The 17,496-nt window shown below is 40.0% G+C and overlaps 1 protein-coding gene and 1 long non-coding RNA gene across 12 annotated transcripts in view; one reads left to right on the top strand and one right to left on the bottom strand.

The window, feature by feature from the left end:
* LOC111246459 (uncharacterized) overlaps positions 1-17,496 on the top strand; it is a 37,179-nt gene that overhangs the window by 14,250 nt on the left and 5,433 nt on the right. For 8 of the 10 annotated variants that reach the window (XM_022796082.2, XM_022796081.2, XM_022796084.2 and 5 more), the window contains 17 exons: positions 393-609; positions 893-1,008; positions 1,154-1,351; positions 1,622-2,254; positions 2,386-2,613; positions 2,812-3,030; positions 3,213-3,404; positions 3,889-4,479; positions 4,815-5,024; positions 5,129-5,392; positions 6,191-6,258; positions 7,051-7,170; positions 8,712-8,956; positions 9,412-9,626; positions 9,785-9,884; positions 15,037-15,321; positions 16,509-16,604. In XM_022796082.2, the coding sequence (XP_022651817.1) occupies positions 393-609; positions 893-1,008; positions 1,154-1,351; positions 1,622-2,254; positions 2,386-2,613; positions 2,812-3,030; positions 3,213-3,404; positions 3,889-4,479; positions 4,815-5,024; positions 5,129-5,392; positions 6,191-6,258; positions 7,051-7,170; positions 8,712-8,956; positions 9,412-9,626; positions 9,785-9,884; positions 15,037-15,321; positions 16,509-16,604 (3,997 nt within the window). The remainder of the gene's footprint in view (positions 1-392; positions 610-892; positions 1,009-1,153; positions 1,352-1,621; positions 2,255-2,385; positions 2,614-2,811; positions 3,031-3,212; positions 3,405-3,888; positions 4,480-4,814; positions 5,025-5,128; positions 5,393-6,190; positions 6,259-7,050; positions 7,171-8,711; positions 8,957-9,411; positions 9,627-9,784; positions 9,885-15,036; positions 15,322-16,508; positions 16,605-17,496) is intronic. The other 2 variants (XM_022796085.2, XM_022796087.2) reach the window with 2 other exon arrangements.
* LOC147756699 (uncharacterized) lies at positions 7,164-12,876 on the bottom strand. Of its 2 annotated transcripts, none has more exons than XR_015325191.1 (4): positions 11,108-12,876; positions 9,394-9,661; positions 8,681-9,042; positions 7,164-8,288 (listed from the first exon to the last, which is right to left on the bottom strand). It is a non-coding gene; the product is annotated as an uncharacterized LOC147756699 (long non-coding RNA). The 2 variants fall into 2 exon arrangements; XR_015325190.1 differs by having other exon boundaries at positions 9,394-12,086; positions 12,265-12,876.

The following is a 17,496-nucleotide window of genomic DNA, read 5'->3' as shown; positions in this document are numbered from 1 at the left end:
TTGCTTAGTCAAGAGCTACAGAGCCATAAGAGATCTGCGAACAGGTCGGAAGATAGTCTGAAAAGGCTATTAACGAGCCTGAACAGTCACTATTAGCTGTTCGTTAATTTATCACCAATTACCTAATAGAATAGGGGCTGTTAACTGTAACGTCAAGAACTTTCTTGCGATCATAAATTTATTTCTATTGGTAATGTGTAACTAGATATTTAAGGTGAATCGCTGCATTTTTCTGTATTTCCACTCCAATGTCATACGAAATCTATTAATTTTCTTTATTATATTTACTGTCGCCTTGCAAAGTTATCTATTGGGATCGTGTTGCATCTAACAAATCCGATCAGTTAAACTTCTTTGCTCGCGTACGACTTACGAACGTTTGCAAATTTCAGCTCAAAGACCAGCGAGCAGCAATTGAAGAACGAAATTTAGTCATTAAACAGCTGACAGACAAACTGCGAGCAACGGCCGCCGAACAGGACGAACTTTTAAAAAGTGAAAGGGAGCACGTCAGGGGTCTCGAGATGGAGCTGGATGCCCTAAAACGGAAGGCTGCCGCGGCAGCGGCTCCCGAATCAAACAACAACAACAGTGGCTCAATAAATAAAAGTTAGTTTTACAAAGTTGAGCGTTGCACAAAATGAATAAATTTTAGTAAAATTAATACGAAAACCTATTGAATAAAATTCGTCAAGCTTCGACGTAATCGAACTTGTACAGTGCATGAATTCCTATAACGGTACGTTCTAAGGTCGGTACTTACCGAGGTTTACTGGGTCAGTATAATCATGTATTGTCGCCGGAAAAAAACAGATTTAGTTATTTAAAATATTTACTATACATAAATTATGTTGAATTCACTCAATATATAATGTTCGTTTGGGTAACACAGGTGTATCTGAATACAGTTTTGTGGAACTACGCTTAGCTGAAGCCGACATAACTATGAAACAGCAACGGAATCAACTCGAATGCGAGCGGAAACAAAATGCTTCGATCCAGCAACAGGTACCTCTGCGACACTCGAGCTTTTCATCATAGTTATTTTTAGGGGAAAATGCCACAGAAGCATTTGTCAGATTTTCACACAACTTTCAATTCTATGAATAGGAAGCTCTGCATAACAGGAGATCTGTACGATTTAATTTTGCAGGCCCATATTTATGAATTGCAAGTTCGAAGTCTACAGGGACGGCTGCGTGAAGCTACACAGGAAATTCAATCTTGGAGAAGCAAGGTTGGGGAGGCAGAGAATCGTGTCAAAGCAATGGAAGACCGCAATCGTGGTTTAGAAGGCGAACTAAGTGAGGTGAAAACCCAGTTGATATGGGCTTCTGAAGAGCATGAGCAGGTATGCGTTGAAAACTGGTTAAATGTAATTTGACTTAGATGACATTTAGTTTTAACATTAAACGCCTCTGAGCGTTCATATTTCGCATAATCAACAACAGTCTAATTCAGATGATAAGAGCCTGTATCTGTCGCGTCAATGAACTTTCTCCATAGGATTCAACAAGGGAAGGGCAGCTTCTAATGCTACCAAGTATTGGGTAGGTATAATACGTTATTATTTTTGCCTTTTACTTAATTTTTCTGTCTTTTTATACATGCTTCTTTTCAGGTACGCGTGAAACTACAGGCCCGCGAGAGTGAATATAAGCGAATTAAACAGGATCTTCAGCTTCGCACTGACAGCCTACGAGAAGCGACTAAAAGGCTCGAAGCGCTTAGGCGGTATGAAACAGAAAGTAATGTCATTCACAAATCTTTACAGCAGCTCAAGGACGAACTAAACCAGTCATTAACGTTGAATCGCTCGCTAAAAGAAGAGCGGGACCAACTGCAAGCGCAACTGGCCAACGCAAGCGCATGTTGTGGCTGTTACGGCAATCAAACTATTTCGGAACAAACACAATACCTTGATTTCCCTCAAAGATCCCCTATCGCAGTAAGCGCCCTATCTTTACCAGGAAATATGCGTAATGAAGTTAATGATCTTTTGGCAAGGTGGCCTGACTGTGGAGTAACGCAGGAAGTGGAAAATATCGGTGATTTAGTTGCAGTACTCAAATCAATTCGTGAATACGTTTTGCGTGACAAAGTGCAATTGGAAGAAGAGCTCCAGGATGTGCTTAAGGAAGGCCAACAGGTTCAAAGTCTTCATGACGTTGTTGGTGTTGTTCAGATTCTCAAGGCATATGGACTGCAGGGCCGGAGAGTTCCTGGATTAGAGGCAGAAATTCGTACACTCAAGGTGGGATACGTACTGTATGCATTCCGCTAGCTAATGAAATGTATATATACATAATACTATCATAAGTAACAGACAATTAAATTGTTGACAAGTAAAGTATTTCTTGCAAATCCTTGAATATTGTTACCTAGGTGAAACTAGCAGACTGTGAGGCTCATCTGGATCAGTCTGAGAAAGAGGTGGAACGGCTCCGTGCAGTCGAAAGTGGTCAACCTTTTGTAGAGGAAATTGCCCAAAAACTATATGCCTTGCCAAACGAGAACCTGCAGCTACAACACAAGAACCTGCTTTTAGAAGGGCAGATGGCCAAACACTCGCAGAATACAACGCCTACAAATCCGAACTGCAGCAATTTTGAGGTCAGTCCTACCTTTCTTAACTGTCACGTATTTCAGAGGAAGAGGTGATTCATAACGTTTTTTTTTTACAAAGCATTACAAAGTATTAAGCTCTTCAGGCAGTTCAAACGAATTCTAGGTTTTTTTTTTATAACATTTTTTTTTGCAAACGAAGTATTTTGTTTTTACCAACTTATACTTAATGTGTCACGGTTTCAGGAGAAAATTACTGCAACAACTCCCAATAGGTCGACGACACCGTCAGCAGAAAGTTTTCTTCTCTTTGATACTACCCCTTTGAGGGCCAATCCACTTCGTGTGAACACTCCACCACGGTGCTTGCTTGACATGACTAACATCACCTGTCGCACGGAGAACAATGGAGATGAAGGCCAATGCAACAGTCTCTTGACAGAGAATATTAGTAGTTTTTTTTTAGTAAGTATTAGTTAAAAAGACTTCCGCACGTTTGCGTTATTACTCGGACTTTTTCTTGTTTAGGAAAATCTAAGCTCCATTATGATGAAGGAGAATAAAATTGTGGATATTTTATTAAGTTTAGCACTAAAGCAGTATTTTTTTCATTACCTAAAAGATCACTACCTCAATTCTGGTTTTAGACGTTGGAGGAGTTCCAGAATTCAGCCGACAACCTTCAGGTCGAGAAATCTATGCTTATCAACCAACTCAATGACAAATTAGTCGATGAAAAATCAAAACGAAACTTTAAAAAACTTATGGATATATGGGAGTACGAGAAACTTGCTTTGTATAATGAATTCACGGAGAAAGTTGCCCTGAACCAAAAACAGGTGGGTTGTATGTTAATGTCAAACAATACGGTATTATCCTTTAGTGGCTTAGGTATATTTTCCGAGGTATTCGTATATACCATCATTAATACTCCGTTAAATATTTCCATAAATGCTTCTGCAATTTGTAACATTTAACAAAATCAATCCAAGTAGTCAACCCTAACGCTAGTCATCGGACACCGTTATTGAAGCATTGCTCAAAGTGTTCGTAATATAATCTAATTTTATCACATGCTAACAAATCGAAAAGTTTATTACATTATTCTTTATCTCTTTATCATACTTTACAATCTTATATGATAGACTTATACATGCATTTCTTTTTAGATAAGTTTCCTTTTTTGTCTTATCACATCGTGAATTATGGCACCTTTATAATGCACCGTGCGGTATACGTTATTTATGCAGTTTATTTCGGGTAAGTGAACTTCAATGTAACGCAAAAAGAACTTTACTTATTCAGTCAAATTGGAAATTGCAGACAAGTGAAGCCGTTGAACAAAAATATCTCGCTCAGATTGAATCCCTTGCAGCTAAATGGGAATGTGAGAAAAATTCTGCTCTTCATGATCAGTTATTAAGATATCTTCATGATCTAAGCGAGCCGATGACAGTTCATGATCACATTGTTGCCATCAGAGCACTTCTCGAGAAAGACCTCCTCGGAAGCAGATTTCTTTTCAGCTGCAAACTGAAGGCCCAATCTGAAACGGAAGTGTTGCGACAGGAGAAAACTGACGGTGGAGCGGATGGTGACTGCGTTCGCGATATTCAATTAGTTGGTGTCACTCAACTATACGAACAGTTATGTGATACGATCGAGAAGTGTCGGCTAAATTTCGAGGACTTGTGCGGCTCACTGATAAAGGAAGTAAATGCGACCAAGGACGCTCTAGTCCTCAAGGACAACAATCGTATTAATCAACTAGAATGCACTGTCGATGACACAAGGAATCTACTAGTCAAAACGGAAACGCACCTGAACAAACTCACCCAAACCAAGGAATCGCTCGAAGCACAATTAAGTGGTGCAAATAAGGAGTTATCAGAACTACAACAAAAACTAAATCAGGTAACAGAAGACTGTCATTTAGGGGCTTTGATCACTCATCGATCGACCAACGCAGGTACTATCGCGAGCTTAAGCCTTCAAAACGGCTTAAAGAATTGTTTTGATCTCGTGCAGCTAATGTGACTTAAACAGCCAAGCCTCTCGTTGAAATCAACTAGGTGATCTCTGTTTCAAGTTTCGCTAATTACACATTAATACTAAAAAATCGCTAAAACTAAAAAAAATCAATTAGGCTTCTATTCGATGAACCGCATCCTCGGACATAGACATGTATTAATTGACAAAACTAATTTTTCTGTACACTATCGTCTCTTTCTGTTCGACGGAAATGCAAGGTGTCCGAGGCAAATGATCGGTTACTAGATATTATAACGAAAATGAAGAAAATATTGGGTGTTGAGTGCGAAGATAAGATGTTGCCGGCAATCTTGGATGAAATGTTGACTATGTCCGAAGTTTCCGGAGGTTTAAGTTTGGCGGATCTGGCAAAAGCTCTGCGGGACGGTGCCGAGCTAGCGGAAGAAGCAAAAAAAGCCCTCATAATGGTTCGTCAATCATATTTTCTGTACTTCATTCGCGAAAATTATCCATATCAAATCTGTTGACGACACTGTCAAACTCTTTTTACTTGTCGGATTTTTACTTGCAGCGACTTGGCGATTCTCAGATGTCATTTGACATGAGCACTATGAGCGGAGTTTCCGCAGTTTCAATTGCCGAAGACCAGCTAAGCAAGCTTCGTAAGGAATATGACCTCTTGCAACAAAGGTTGCGGCAAGTCGAGGATGAACGTGATCTCCTTGAGAGCACGTCAATAATTTCGGACGTAGAAACAGGCTACGAGGTGAAACTATCTGATTCTTTAATCAAGCTTGTTGGAGAACTGCGTCAGGAAAAAAACAAGAACAAAGAGGTACGGAAATGGCCTAGTTACTCTCCATTATCTGAAATGACTGATTTTCCTTCGGTCATTAACTATCCTTGTTTCCTTAGACTACACGACATTTCGTTTTTTTTTTTCTCTAACGCTGTTAATAGTACTGTTCCACTATTATAAATTGCCTTTTTGGCTTTATCGAAACAATTGCATCAAATATCGAACCTGTCGAAGGGCAAAAGGGAGGCTGTCCTTGACTCGTTTTCACAAAGCAAAGTGAGGGGGAGAGAAAAAGCGAGCTCCTGAGGGCGTCGCCCTCAAGACTTCTGGGTTCCGGCTACGGAGGTGAATGATCATGATAATGGTTGTCTTGGTGATCCCTGGGCTGGGCCGTCGTCTGTTGCGGATTTTCTCGCACTCCAATTATAGCGGATAGTAGTCTTCTTCGAGCCGAACTCTAAGAAGTGATACTCCGAATTTTAATTATCTGGCAGGAATGAGAACAATGTGCTCACAGCAAAGAACGAAAGCACATCACGCTGTACCACAGTGATAGTATTTGATCAGTCTCATGAATGAATGCTTGCTGGTTGAAAGCCAAAACTGTCTAGTGTGTTATATATTATCATGTCACTGTTTATAAGAATGAATCTCAGATAAATATATTGAGCGCCAAGGGCTTTCCTGTAGAGGTGTTGTGTATGTATTCGTTACCGTGGATGAGTGCATTTGCGCCCCCTGGATGACAATGTACGCCCGCTACGGAGGTTAAGATTTGTGCAGACCTGAAAGCATGATGAATGCATTAGATAAACTTGTGAACTGTATTTACAGTTGCGACAAAAATTGGACGAGAGCATAACGCAGGGAGCAAATGGAATCCCTCAGGGTCCTTCTAAACGGTAAGTTGCCGTAAAATCGTACTGTTGAGTCAATTAGATACGCTATGTATAAAAGTATTTGCATTTTGTGCACAGTTAACCTAATGTTAGAACGCAAGACCATTTGAACAACTGAGCCTTCGCTTGTCAAAATGCCTATAGTTTCCGTGGTAGTGCTGTGACCGGAAATATATCACCCCAACATGCGAAGATATGTCGAAAAAACCCTAATTATATAATGATTTATTATAATAAATAGTTCACTCCGGGTTCCGTTGCATTAATGTAGCACTTTAATGTATAAATGCGTTTAATCGGTGCACCGGCAATTGCAGTACTTAACCGTATCGACTAAAATTGGCAGGTTCACTAGGAAAAATATTGTTTATACCATACAGTTAGCTATATTGCTTAAATTAATCGTCAAGTAAGCTCTAATGGATTCTTGACAGTTTTTCAAAACGTTTGTTCTGGTAAGTGTATGTCAATGTATGCACAAATGAACAGACGCCAACAATAAAATGCAGATTGTACAATGACAAGTTCATAAACCAAAGTTCAGTGTGTGTCTAAATCTGTAATTATGTGCGTATTGCCAAAGGTGATATCCGTGCTCTGTTAATTTTGTTTATCGTCATCTGCGATTGCTTTACCGTCGTCTTCCTATTGTGGGCTTTACCGCTCTGAACCTTGTGCTTAAACGGACTTACTTCTACTAAGTTCTCGCAGCATCATATTTATACACAAATACATACATACGTGAATCATTACAAAAATAATCATTTCACGGTGGTTGGTGAGGTGTCCTCACAGTGTCATGTGCTTTGGCGATGAACAAAGACCAAGGCTGTCATTGCAGCCGCAGGCAGGGACGCCTACACCCTCGGCGTACCGACAAAAGGCTATCCAACAGGAACGATTGAATCTCAAATTGTAAGTGTATAGCTGCGTGTGTCGAAGGCGTCTGTTAAAAACGTGCCGTGACAATGTTTTGATCCGAATGTGCAACTCGAAGGGCATGCTGTACAATCCTCCAACGCCCACTTGATACGATTCCGAATCATATGCTTTTTCTGTCGCGTAATTTGCGGTTACGATCGATCCTTTTTTCACTGGTGAGCACTATAACATTTCCGTCTATTCTGTCTTTACCATTTGTCAGTGGACTTAGTCTCTACTTCTTCGATGTATGCGAACTAAAGTATCAGGCATCCCGAATGAATAGACAGTATGTTATAATGTACATATGTGTGCCTGAATGATTTGCATGCATGCATGCACATTTCTTTCAGCTGACAAACTAATGTTTTTTTTTTCTTTCATCTCACTTGTCGTTTTTGGTAATTTAACTTTTTAACTTGAATTTCAAACCTTTCCTTAAAGACCGCAAAAAAATAAGCAGTGCTTGTTGCCTAGAACCTACATGTCTGCGTCCTAGTAATTTACAGCGACGTTGCAATGTATGCAGGTTTACGATATAAACTTCTAGATAAATATGTGCATATACAAATTTTACAAAAAATATTTAAAAATGGGACAGTTCCTTGAAATGACACCGTCTGTGAGACCTGGCGTCTTAAAAGATTACATCATATTAATTTTTTCTACGAAACATGTTTAGTTAGTTAGGCATAAGTCAACAAATAATAGAATTCTACGAAACTTTTTACAAATCAACGTTAATAATTGCGCTATATTTTTTATGAGCTGTATGTTATACACCACTTCAAGATGGCACGTGCTGCCGCATCTAGGTGTGATGATGGTACAGCGGTCTATCTTTGCAGAGTTGCTGACCTGCTCCGAAAAACTCAGTAGAGATGTTGTTTCTACAGTCCACGTTAACGTGTTCTTTTACGCTTCGTTTGAGTATTCAGAGATAGATGCATTGACTCGAAGAAGGCAAAAAGTTTCAGGGAACCTTGAGAAAGCGCTGTCTACGCAGGGACTCTAGTATACGCATCCATGGCTTGGCCAGCTTCCCATAGCTTTTTCTCCAGCTGCTCGAGTGAATAGGCAAATCCCAAAGCTGCTCACCGCGCTGTTGTTGCCTTAACTCAATCAAAAACAAAGATAATATTATTTTATATATGTTAGCCACTTACGTTAATTGGTCGTTTCATAGGTCGCGTTTATTTGACAAAAATATAAGGAAATGTTACTTTTCGAATCGTCTGTCTCTTGAAGAATCAGTCGTTTGTGTCATCTCATCTGTTCAGCAAGCTGACTTCACTGTTGCAAAATTATGAATCATTTAAGGTTTCAAATCTCAATGAGTTGTATTCGCAGCAGTAAGTAGCAGAGAACTGCTACCTCAATTACGTCGTTTCAAGTAGAACTTGCATTGCTTGGACATAGAATAACACTACCTTTCTTAGGGAGAGCTTTGAAATGCAACGGAAAAACTTATGTTAGTACACCAATAGTCAATGATAGTACTGACAATTTTCGTTGTCTTCATACGAAATTTCCAGCGCACTTCAGTCCAACGAGCGTCTTCTAAGTATATTGTCAGATGTCGTGAAAACATGTGTTTCATGTGACCAGGACATAATCCGCGCGTTAGAGGCAGTAGGGGTCGTTGAAGTATCTGGCAGTGCCCGAAATATAAGCAAAGATCGAGACCGACAACCTGAAGTTGGTGGAGTAACTCATACACCTATAGAGAAAGCTGTTGAAGAAGAAGAACCGCTATTCAGTCTTGGATCAGCTCTCAATGGTAAGCAGACACCATTAAAACTTTATTAACGATTTCTGATGTTTGTTTCCTCCTTCATTCGCATTTATGGCGTGGACCATTTTCACCTTTAATAAATGAAAACACCGCTTGTTTACTAAAAGCAGTAGCATTTGTATTTCGTTACACCAGCAAATAAACAAAGCCAACCTTCAATTGCAGCCAAAGTCTTGCGAAAAAGCTCACACCTATCAAATACGTGCAATTAAAGTATGATGCAGCGTCTGATACACAGACGTGTATGCGCCTCACGGAAAGTCTTTCTATTTCTTTACATGAACCATATGGGGCGTTCTAAAGGCGACAAATTAAATATAAGCCTTAATCATAGGCAAGAATGCTTCCAAGATGTTTTTGACAAAGTTTCATCTTTTCTCAGTGCTACCGACGATAAACATGTTAATGCACGCTTTAGTTACCGTTTAATCTGTTGACAGCATCACGGGACGAAGGCATGAATGGACCGTATCCATCAAAAGAGGAACTGAATGACCTCCTTATGGAAGATGCTCTCGAGCTGCCTCTGGTGTCACTTCACGAGGGCGCTGATCCACAGGACGACATGGTGCTGGTGCCTTCCAGACGACTTCGCGCATCTGTTGCGCAGATGGTGGACTTCATTAAAAGCAGCCATTCACAGTGGACGGCCAAGGTAATGAAAATGCGTCAAGTATCGTTGTGTTGTGACTTTTAAACCAGCTCAAAACAAAAAAACGATTATCATTTATTCATTATAAATAAAATGAATTAATTGGTAGTTTAATAGCAAAATATAAAACATTTGTCTTTCCTTGGTTTTTCTATAAACAGACGAAAGAATTAGAGGAACGCTTAGCTCGGAACGAAGAGGAACTCAAAGACGAGGAGAGAGTTCGAGAGGATCTTTGTAATCAGCTAGCCCAGGCCAAAGGTATTGTAACTAACACGATATAAGCTTTACTGCGAATTGTTAGCATGTCTAGTCTACTGGGAACTTCAGCTTTCGACAACCCCTTGCCCTTTTTGTCTCTGCTGCCGTTATATCGGCATCCAGTGTATTACGAAGATCTCGCTTTACCGGCCATGTTGTGTATATGTTTGCGCGTCTGATTTTCTTTTGTCCACTTAATCGTTTCTAGCAAAAAATATCTACCCAGAACATATTATGCAGTACGTATTAGCGCTATGAGCTCGGTGGCTATTAATAAAGAAGTTGGGTAAGCGTGCTTTTTAAAATTCAGGAAGCAATCACGATCGGTGCTACAGCGTTGCGCGATTTGACTGTATTATTTAGTGTTTATCTACAAGTAGATATGGAGTGGACTCGTCAAAATGATCAGATACAATGCGGCCTTCCAATCATCTCGTCTGCTATCATTCATAATTAGCATGTATGCACTAAAACATCATATTGACAGAAAAAAATCACGCAAGCTTCAGGGTATATAGGTAACGGATGGGTAACTGGTCTTCCTATAGAGTCCAGCTTAAACATTGTTTATTGGAAATATGGTATCGAACTCTAGTCGCTCTAGTTTTTCGAGTCACACGAATCGGACAGCTAACTCATAGCTTGTAAGTTTGTCCAACTATAAATTAAGTCACTAACAAAGTAACATGTCAGTAAAGCATTGGCAATAGAGCCAACTGTTGTAAAAACCACACTGTGTTAGCCTTTGTCTACCAGAAATGCGCTAATATACGATATGTGTCGGATATCTCTGTTAATGTCGCGGAGTCGGCTGTGACATCGAAATTTGACGATTGTAATAGACTAAGCATGTTTCTGAGGTACTGCGGACCCCCAATACTGATGGACGTATCGATGGCCATTACTGGTAGACAAAAATTCGTAACACCTTACGACGCTGCGAGTATAATTAAACATATCGCCATACACTCACAGGATTAACAATGGAAACAGCACCAGTTCTAATTAACTCTATAGCTGAATTTTCTCTTTATGTAAAAAGTGTTACACTAGCTCCCCGATGAAACTCGCCATTACATCTCGTGCCACCGATGGTTGGACAGCCGCTCTCAGCCTTCAACGAACAGTGTATGACCACAATGTTAAGCCTGCGTTGTCACATCTATGTGTATAATCGGTGTTCTGGTATTGCCTATACTGACGCTTTGTGACAATTCTCTAACCTTGATTTGTCGGAAACATCATCGACAAAAAGATCATCCCCAGTGGCCATCAACCTTGTCTGAAGTGATTGGAAAGCACTTGTTCTTTGCTCTTTCGTCTTAGAGATATTTTCTACGTTCCTTGCTTTTTGTTTCTGGCTTTTTGCTTGTCATCGCGTATTAATGGATGCATTGCGTACATAGGTTGACTGATCAAATTCGTGCTAGAAAGAACAAGAAAAGCATTCGTCGACGCTACACCGGTATGGATTATAATGGCCCTCACTTAACTCTGAACAAATCTGCTTGGGTGCCAATTACCAACTTATGCCCAAATAAAAGCGCCTGTACTAGACAAATTGAGTTCATCGCTACGGCCTGCCCAAGCTCAAATTCGCTTCGAACTGCGGATGACCTTTATTCGATAAAAAAAAGCACACATGATTAAGACACTTGTCGAAGATGTGTTATTCATTTAACAAGCTATGCAGAGTTTATTTCTGCAGTCCCTTCTCGTCTGCACTGGTGCCCCTCTGTTAATACTACTTGTTTGTCAGTCAAAACACTTTTTATCTCAGCAGGGCATCTCATATCACAGAGCTTAGAGTAATGATATAGTCTTTTACAACCGGAAATAACATTGTGGAAAACATCTCGGTCGTAGAATGTCTGGCTTCTTTCATATTCTACTTTGTCAGTGTAGGCTCGTTTAGTTGCCTCTTACTGGTGTCAACAGAAGAGGCGCCACTTTGTCACAGATGCTCGAAGTACTACATATCAATTTCGATGTGGCCACGGGTAAACGATATCCTAAATGCAGGTCGTTATACTTTGCTTTGAGCGACCGCTTTCTAAAATTCGTGTCTGCTTTCTGTCACCAACTTCTACGAGATCGTTGACTCATCACGGTCCGTCTTTGGCTTCCTGTCTCGCGTGTTTACGTCCTCTGTGTTGACCATGCTGATCCTTGGTCAACTGTGTAGTTATCCACATTATGAGGCTGAAGGTAAAAGAGCTCCGCGTAAACTCTGGCGTGTCGCAGGTTATCAGAACCAGTTTTTAGCTTCAAACTTTTTTTAGAAAAGAATACCGTAGAGGACTATCAACTAAAACAATGATCAAGCCGATCTCATGCTTCATCATATTGAACACTGAAGAAGAGAAACCTCGTTGTTTACCTTTTCTGTACTTAATGACAAGCCTCTTCGTACTTCGGGAAATTTTATTATAAAACCTTGGTCTGTGTATCCTAACGTAATCTCCTAGTCCCTTCTGTTTGTTTTAACAATTCCACAGAGCAAACAAGTTGTTTATTGTATGGACACAATAAACTCAGCTGGATTGGCGCCCGTGTATCTCTTTAACTGAGCGTATTTCAATTTTATCTTCGTTCGCATAGGCATAGTAGAAAAACATCAGAATAAAAAACAAAAATGAGTTCTGTTAAGTAACATTAACGTAAAACAGCGTAACGGTTCCATATTTTCGCTATCGCAAGTACAGCCTGGGCAATATAGCCGTCTGCAACTAATACCGGGCTTCATCTAGCCACGCACTGTTGTGGTTCTATGAGGCAGTGTTAGCAGCATCAGTTGCTGGACTACAATAGGGAGGAGCCAATGGGGAGAACCGAGCGAGGGTAATCGAGAGTACCGATAGTACGAACGGACTCTACGCCAGCGAAAGCGCGCATCGTAGTGAAACCAATGGCATAGCCAGTTGGTTCTCCACCTTACAACCTGCAGAGAATAGAAATAGTCAGCACCGTTTCCTCAAGTGTTCTCGCCTTGTCTGTCTATCTCAATTAAATGTAAGTGCTGCAGACGACTCGACGGGCCATTTAAGCTAACGTAACGTGAACATAAAGCGTATCCGCGGAGTTCGAGCGACTTGTGTGATCTATGGTCTACTAAATAGGGTGACGCAACAAACAGTAAATCAGAAATAGAAGCGTAAAGAAAGAAGACTGGAATCTCGTTTGATTTTTCGTGACGTATATTGGATATTTTGTTCCGCGTTGTTATCGGTTTGCAGTTCTTGCCTTTATGGATTATGTGAGTTTGTCGGCTAAGGCTTATAGTGGTTATATCGGATAATGTCCAATACCACTACTTACATCCGGTCCACTATGCTATTCAAATTCGCTTATTGTGAGACGAGGATTTCTTACTGTTCATGATGTTAAGGTAGGCGTCAACGCTGCTTTTAGCAGCAGGGGACGGATAATGACACTTCACAGGCGTATTTACGTGTGTATGTATGTCTGTATATAAATATATCGGTTTTCGACACTCCGAACAACTCATCGTGCTCGCTGAGTGCAGGGATGGGCATCGCAAAGATTATGACAAGCAGTAAGAAGCGTTTCGAACACCTTATAATGCTATTTTGTGAGATCTCGAATTCGAAAGATCGATTTGAGCTAGTCTTGAAGATACCCCGTAGAATACGCGAATTAATGGAGGGACGATTCCATACCGATCATAGCTTCGCAAGTGTGTAACCCGATGGATAAAGCGAAATTACACTTACAGCAAAGAAACCTGAGGAACGACGGTTCTTACTGGTTAGTTATTATGATTTTACGTACGTAACTGTTACAAAAGTTTCTATAATGTTAATGCTAACTTATGATGTGGACATGCAGTTTAACTCAAATTGAGCTTAACTTTCCCATTGTTTATTATTGTGTTAGGTCGGAAAGTTACGATATATCTTATTTTCGCTATTTCTTTGCCGATGTCCGCTAAGCGATAAATAAGATCTGAATATTTATCACTCATTATCGGCGACGGTTAGTTAAGTAAACTCTACGGAAAGCACGTGTTGGCACTAAATGGTGTTGAGGTTGATAGGACGCAATATTCCCAACTGTGATATCCCCCATTTCAGCCCTAGGAGACAGTTACCCATTCCTGCAGCTTTGCCAAATTCATAGAAAAAGTTTGCAGTATTGTTACACCTGATCAGCATTAATGGCATCACACTCGTTGTATGCTATTGAATTGATTGCAACCATACCGAGAGGCTGTAAGCCCATGACGACGATACCGAACTCAACAAATACGTTTTAATAGATTTAGTTTTTAGTTAACTCGAGGAGTGACTGAAGCAGTTACTTATAGGATCATACATTTTCTTGCCGGTAACCAATTGTGTCTACAAGAGACTGATAATCTAGGTAGCCTAGGCTGCATAGAGATACTGTTAAAAGCTACGATATGCTAAAAGCGAAATACACAAAAAGTGAGCATACCCAAAACCCTACGTTCGGCTACTTGTTATGAAGGCCGCTGGGAAAAATGAGCCAATACAGATGATCAGATGGGAAGAAAACTAAACCAATAGAGACTAGTATACCCGTTGTAACTACTCTTGCTAGCTATATGTGCTTTCTATTGGTTTGATCTTTTTCATTTTTGAGTAACAGCTTTCACTGGAGCTAGTGAATGACAACGGTTCGACGAACCAATGGTATTTGGCGGCAATTTAGATACAGATTGCTCATTACTAAAATGTTTATGCTCGATTTTTAGTAAATGCGTATGTTCTTTTAGGGTTCTAAAATATGGAGCATAGCATTGGCGGGAATTCGGACACGGTCATGATTAATTCAAATCATTGTATTTAATCTTTGAGTTAATGTGTGATCGGACACATGTTTAAGAAGACGTTAATTGTTATTGTTGTTCCAATTTTTAGCGAGTTACGGGTTTATTTGATTGGTTGAATAGAAAAATCTGTTCAGCCTTGTGAATAGAAAGTATGATATAGATACCTTATTCTGTTGATTATAGATATTCTCTACTCACTGTATTGCGTGGTCTTAATTAAAAATCTTACTGTTGCATAATGAACACTCTCAGGCTAAACTATTCTCCAATGGTTTTCTGTAACATACAGTTCGGATATTTACAATGTTACCTCTGTTATCGATGTTATGCGCGCAGAAAAAGTCATCATCGGTGAAGAGACACGCGATCGGTTAACGGCTGAACTCTTGGAGCTCAGTGGACAAAGACACCACATTGAACACGCGTTTAAAGAAAGCGAAGTTGCCAGACTTCGGCTAGAGGAGCAGCTTGAAGAGGCAAAGCACATGGGATTGGTCGAGCAAAAACAGCGAAAAATTTTGGAAGCAGCGGCTGCTGCAGCGTCTGCACCGATAGGGATACAGTCAGGTCGAGACAGCAGTGACAATAACGCCAAGGAGTCGATTGACGTCGCGCTTAACCGTACGTAAATCAAGTCAACTCTTTGAAACGGAATTAGATACGTTTGTTTTTAGTTTAAAGCAGTTAACGGGAAACATTTTAGTAGCGTTCGCTGATTAGGTTTTACATATTAGGGATTTGAAGTACTATTTTATGATTAGATAAAGTTTAAGCTTTGGAATCAAGCTGAAACTAACTCATGGAGTAAGACATTGCTGGCGCTTATTGTCCTTTATTTATGCGGTTGAATTCGGAAAGTATATATGACAGCTAAAGCTGCCATATAGATATACTATCTGAGGTGAAAAACGCTTCTATAATAGAATAGTTCGGTTCCGAGGTCACTGTAACATCCGTTGAAGTCAGAAGTGCTATAAAAGAAGATTCTTAAAATTTTTTTTAACTGTCCTCAAGCATTTATGCTATATTATTACAAAATTATTGGTTAGTATTATTGTGTATTAGGACAATGAAAGAACATCAATCTATGATCCTGATTTGAACTAATTATTATTCCGTCTATCATACTATTAGATGCACTAAAAACAAAGTAGGGTGTATAGGAATTTTTCTAGTCTTAGTGTATATTTTTTCGACGATTTGCTGCAGTTCCGGTTCGTTATTTACGCAGTTTATGCTTTTTGACTGGGACCATCAAACGACACTGTTTCATCGCTACGACCATGTTTTGTGCTATTGATGTTCGTTATATTCGGACACGTTTGCAGACTTAAATGATGAGTTCCACTGCCAGCATGACAAGGGTTTATCTTCAAAAACGAAATCATTAATAAATTCGATATTATAGTAGAGAGGCTATTGTTGGCTGAATTGAAGATTTCAACAATGAATATGTAAAACAAACGTTCAAATATGCAAGTGTATCTATTCGATTTTGCCTACGCCATCACTGCTTACTGACGGATTGCTTTCAACGTACCTGTCATAACCAAATTGGTAAAGAATAGGGGGCACATGCCAATGCGTATTTATTCAGATGGTGAAATACATGTGTGTTTTTGGGCTATTTTTGTTAAACGATCGCCGAGGGTCTGTTTATTTCGACACCCAATGCCTAAAATGTGGAACAAGCCATCTTTCTGTTGCAATTCGAAGCCAGTTTTACGAAGCTGTTACGTCGTGTTCAATCTAGAATAGCTATCTAAAATTTGATTTCGCTCTATGTCCTGCCCCTGACATTGAATCAGGCGGCTGCGGCACGAAGGCAAGCACCTGTGAGGATGGAGCAGCTGAAGGCAACTGTGGTGATGGTGCCTGTGGTGACGGTGTAAAAAGATTCTCAGGTAAACAACCGGATCGTGATATCCGTGATGCCATCAACAACGAGATTGACCTGTCTCTGTGTTCGCACAACAACAACACGAAATTAAGTCCGACAGTGTTATGTAACGAAAGTCGTTATACCTGTCAGATGCGCGCAAACAGTGGAGCATGCCTTTTTAACAACTTGCTTTTAGCTTGTTGACTCATTGCAGACATCGATATTTCTTGGCCATGGGGGAGCACATCACGAAATGTGTAAATCATGGCCATAAATGATTGACGTTCCTATGTAGAAAATGCATTGTCTCTATAGATGTACTGTATCACAGACATGGCCATATGTATGTCCGTCCAAAATTGTATCGTACTAATTTGTGACCTTCATTGACAACTTCTCAACTAACTGAGGTTTGCTTGGCTGCTTGCTTCAGTTGTAAAGGCAATTGTTTATGTCATTCAGAGCCAACAAACGATGTACTTCACCTTTCTTTTTCAAATTTACACGAGGCGACCGATATGTTCAGCTTGTTCGGTCTCTTAGTTCCATAATCGATGCGAAAGATCGATTGTTTGGATCTGTTTAATGGAACTAAAGTTATAAATTCGAGTGATAACTAAAAGCTAGCTTGAATCGCCGATCCTATGACAACCTTGAAAATCTGACATTCTGCCTGACTGCTAATTCTTTTTACCTCCCGGACGCTATCAATTTCCTGTTCATAGGAGTATCTCTTTATTTTCGGCATGTAGTTGATGTCAATACTTCCGAGTCACGTTGGATCTACCTGAAACGATCCTACCTATTAGTTGTTTCGTTATATGTCAAAGCAAGCACCACTCTTCATCTGTTTCATGTACTCTCTTCATGGTAAAAAAAAAAAGAAAATAGCGCACATACAGAAGCAACTGTAA

Source organism: Varroa destructor, unplaced genomic scaffold, assembly GCF_002443255.2.
Source record: "Varroa destructor unplaced genomic scaffold, Vdes_3.0 BEIS01000003.1, whole genome shotgun sequence".
In the NCBI taxonomy this organism is placed as follows: Eukaryota; Metazoa; Arthropoda; class Arachnida; order Mesostigmata; family Varroidae; genus Varroa; species Varroa destructor.
This window is presented reverse-complemented; position numbering and strand designations above follow the sequence as displayed.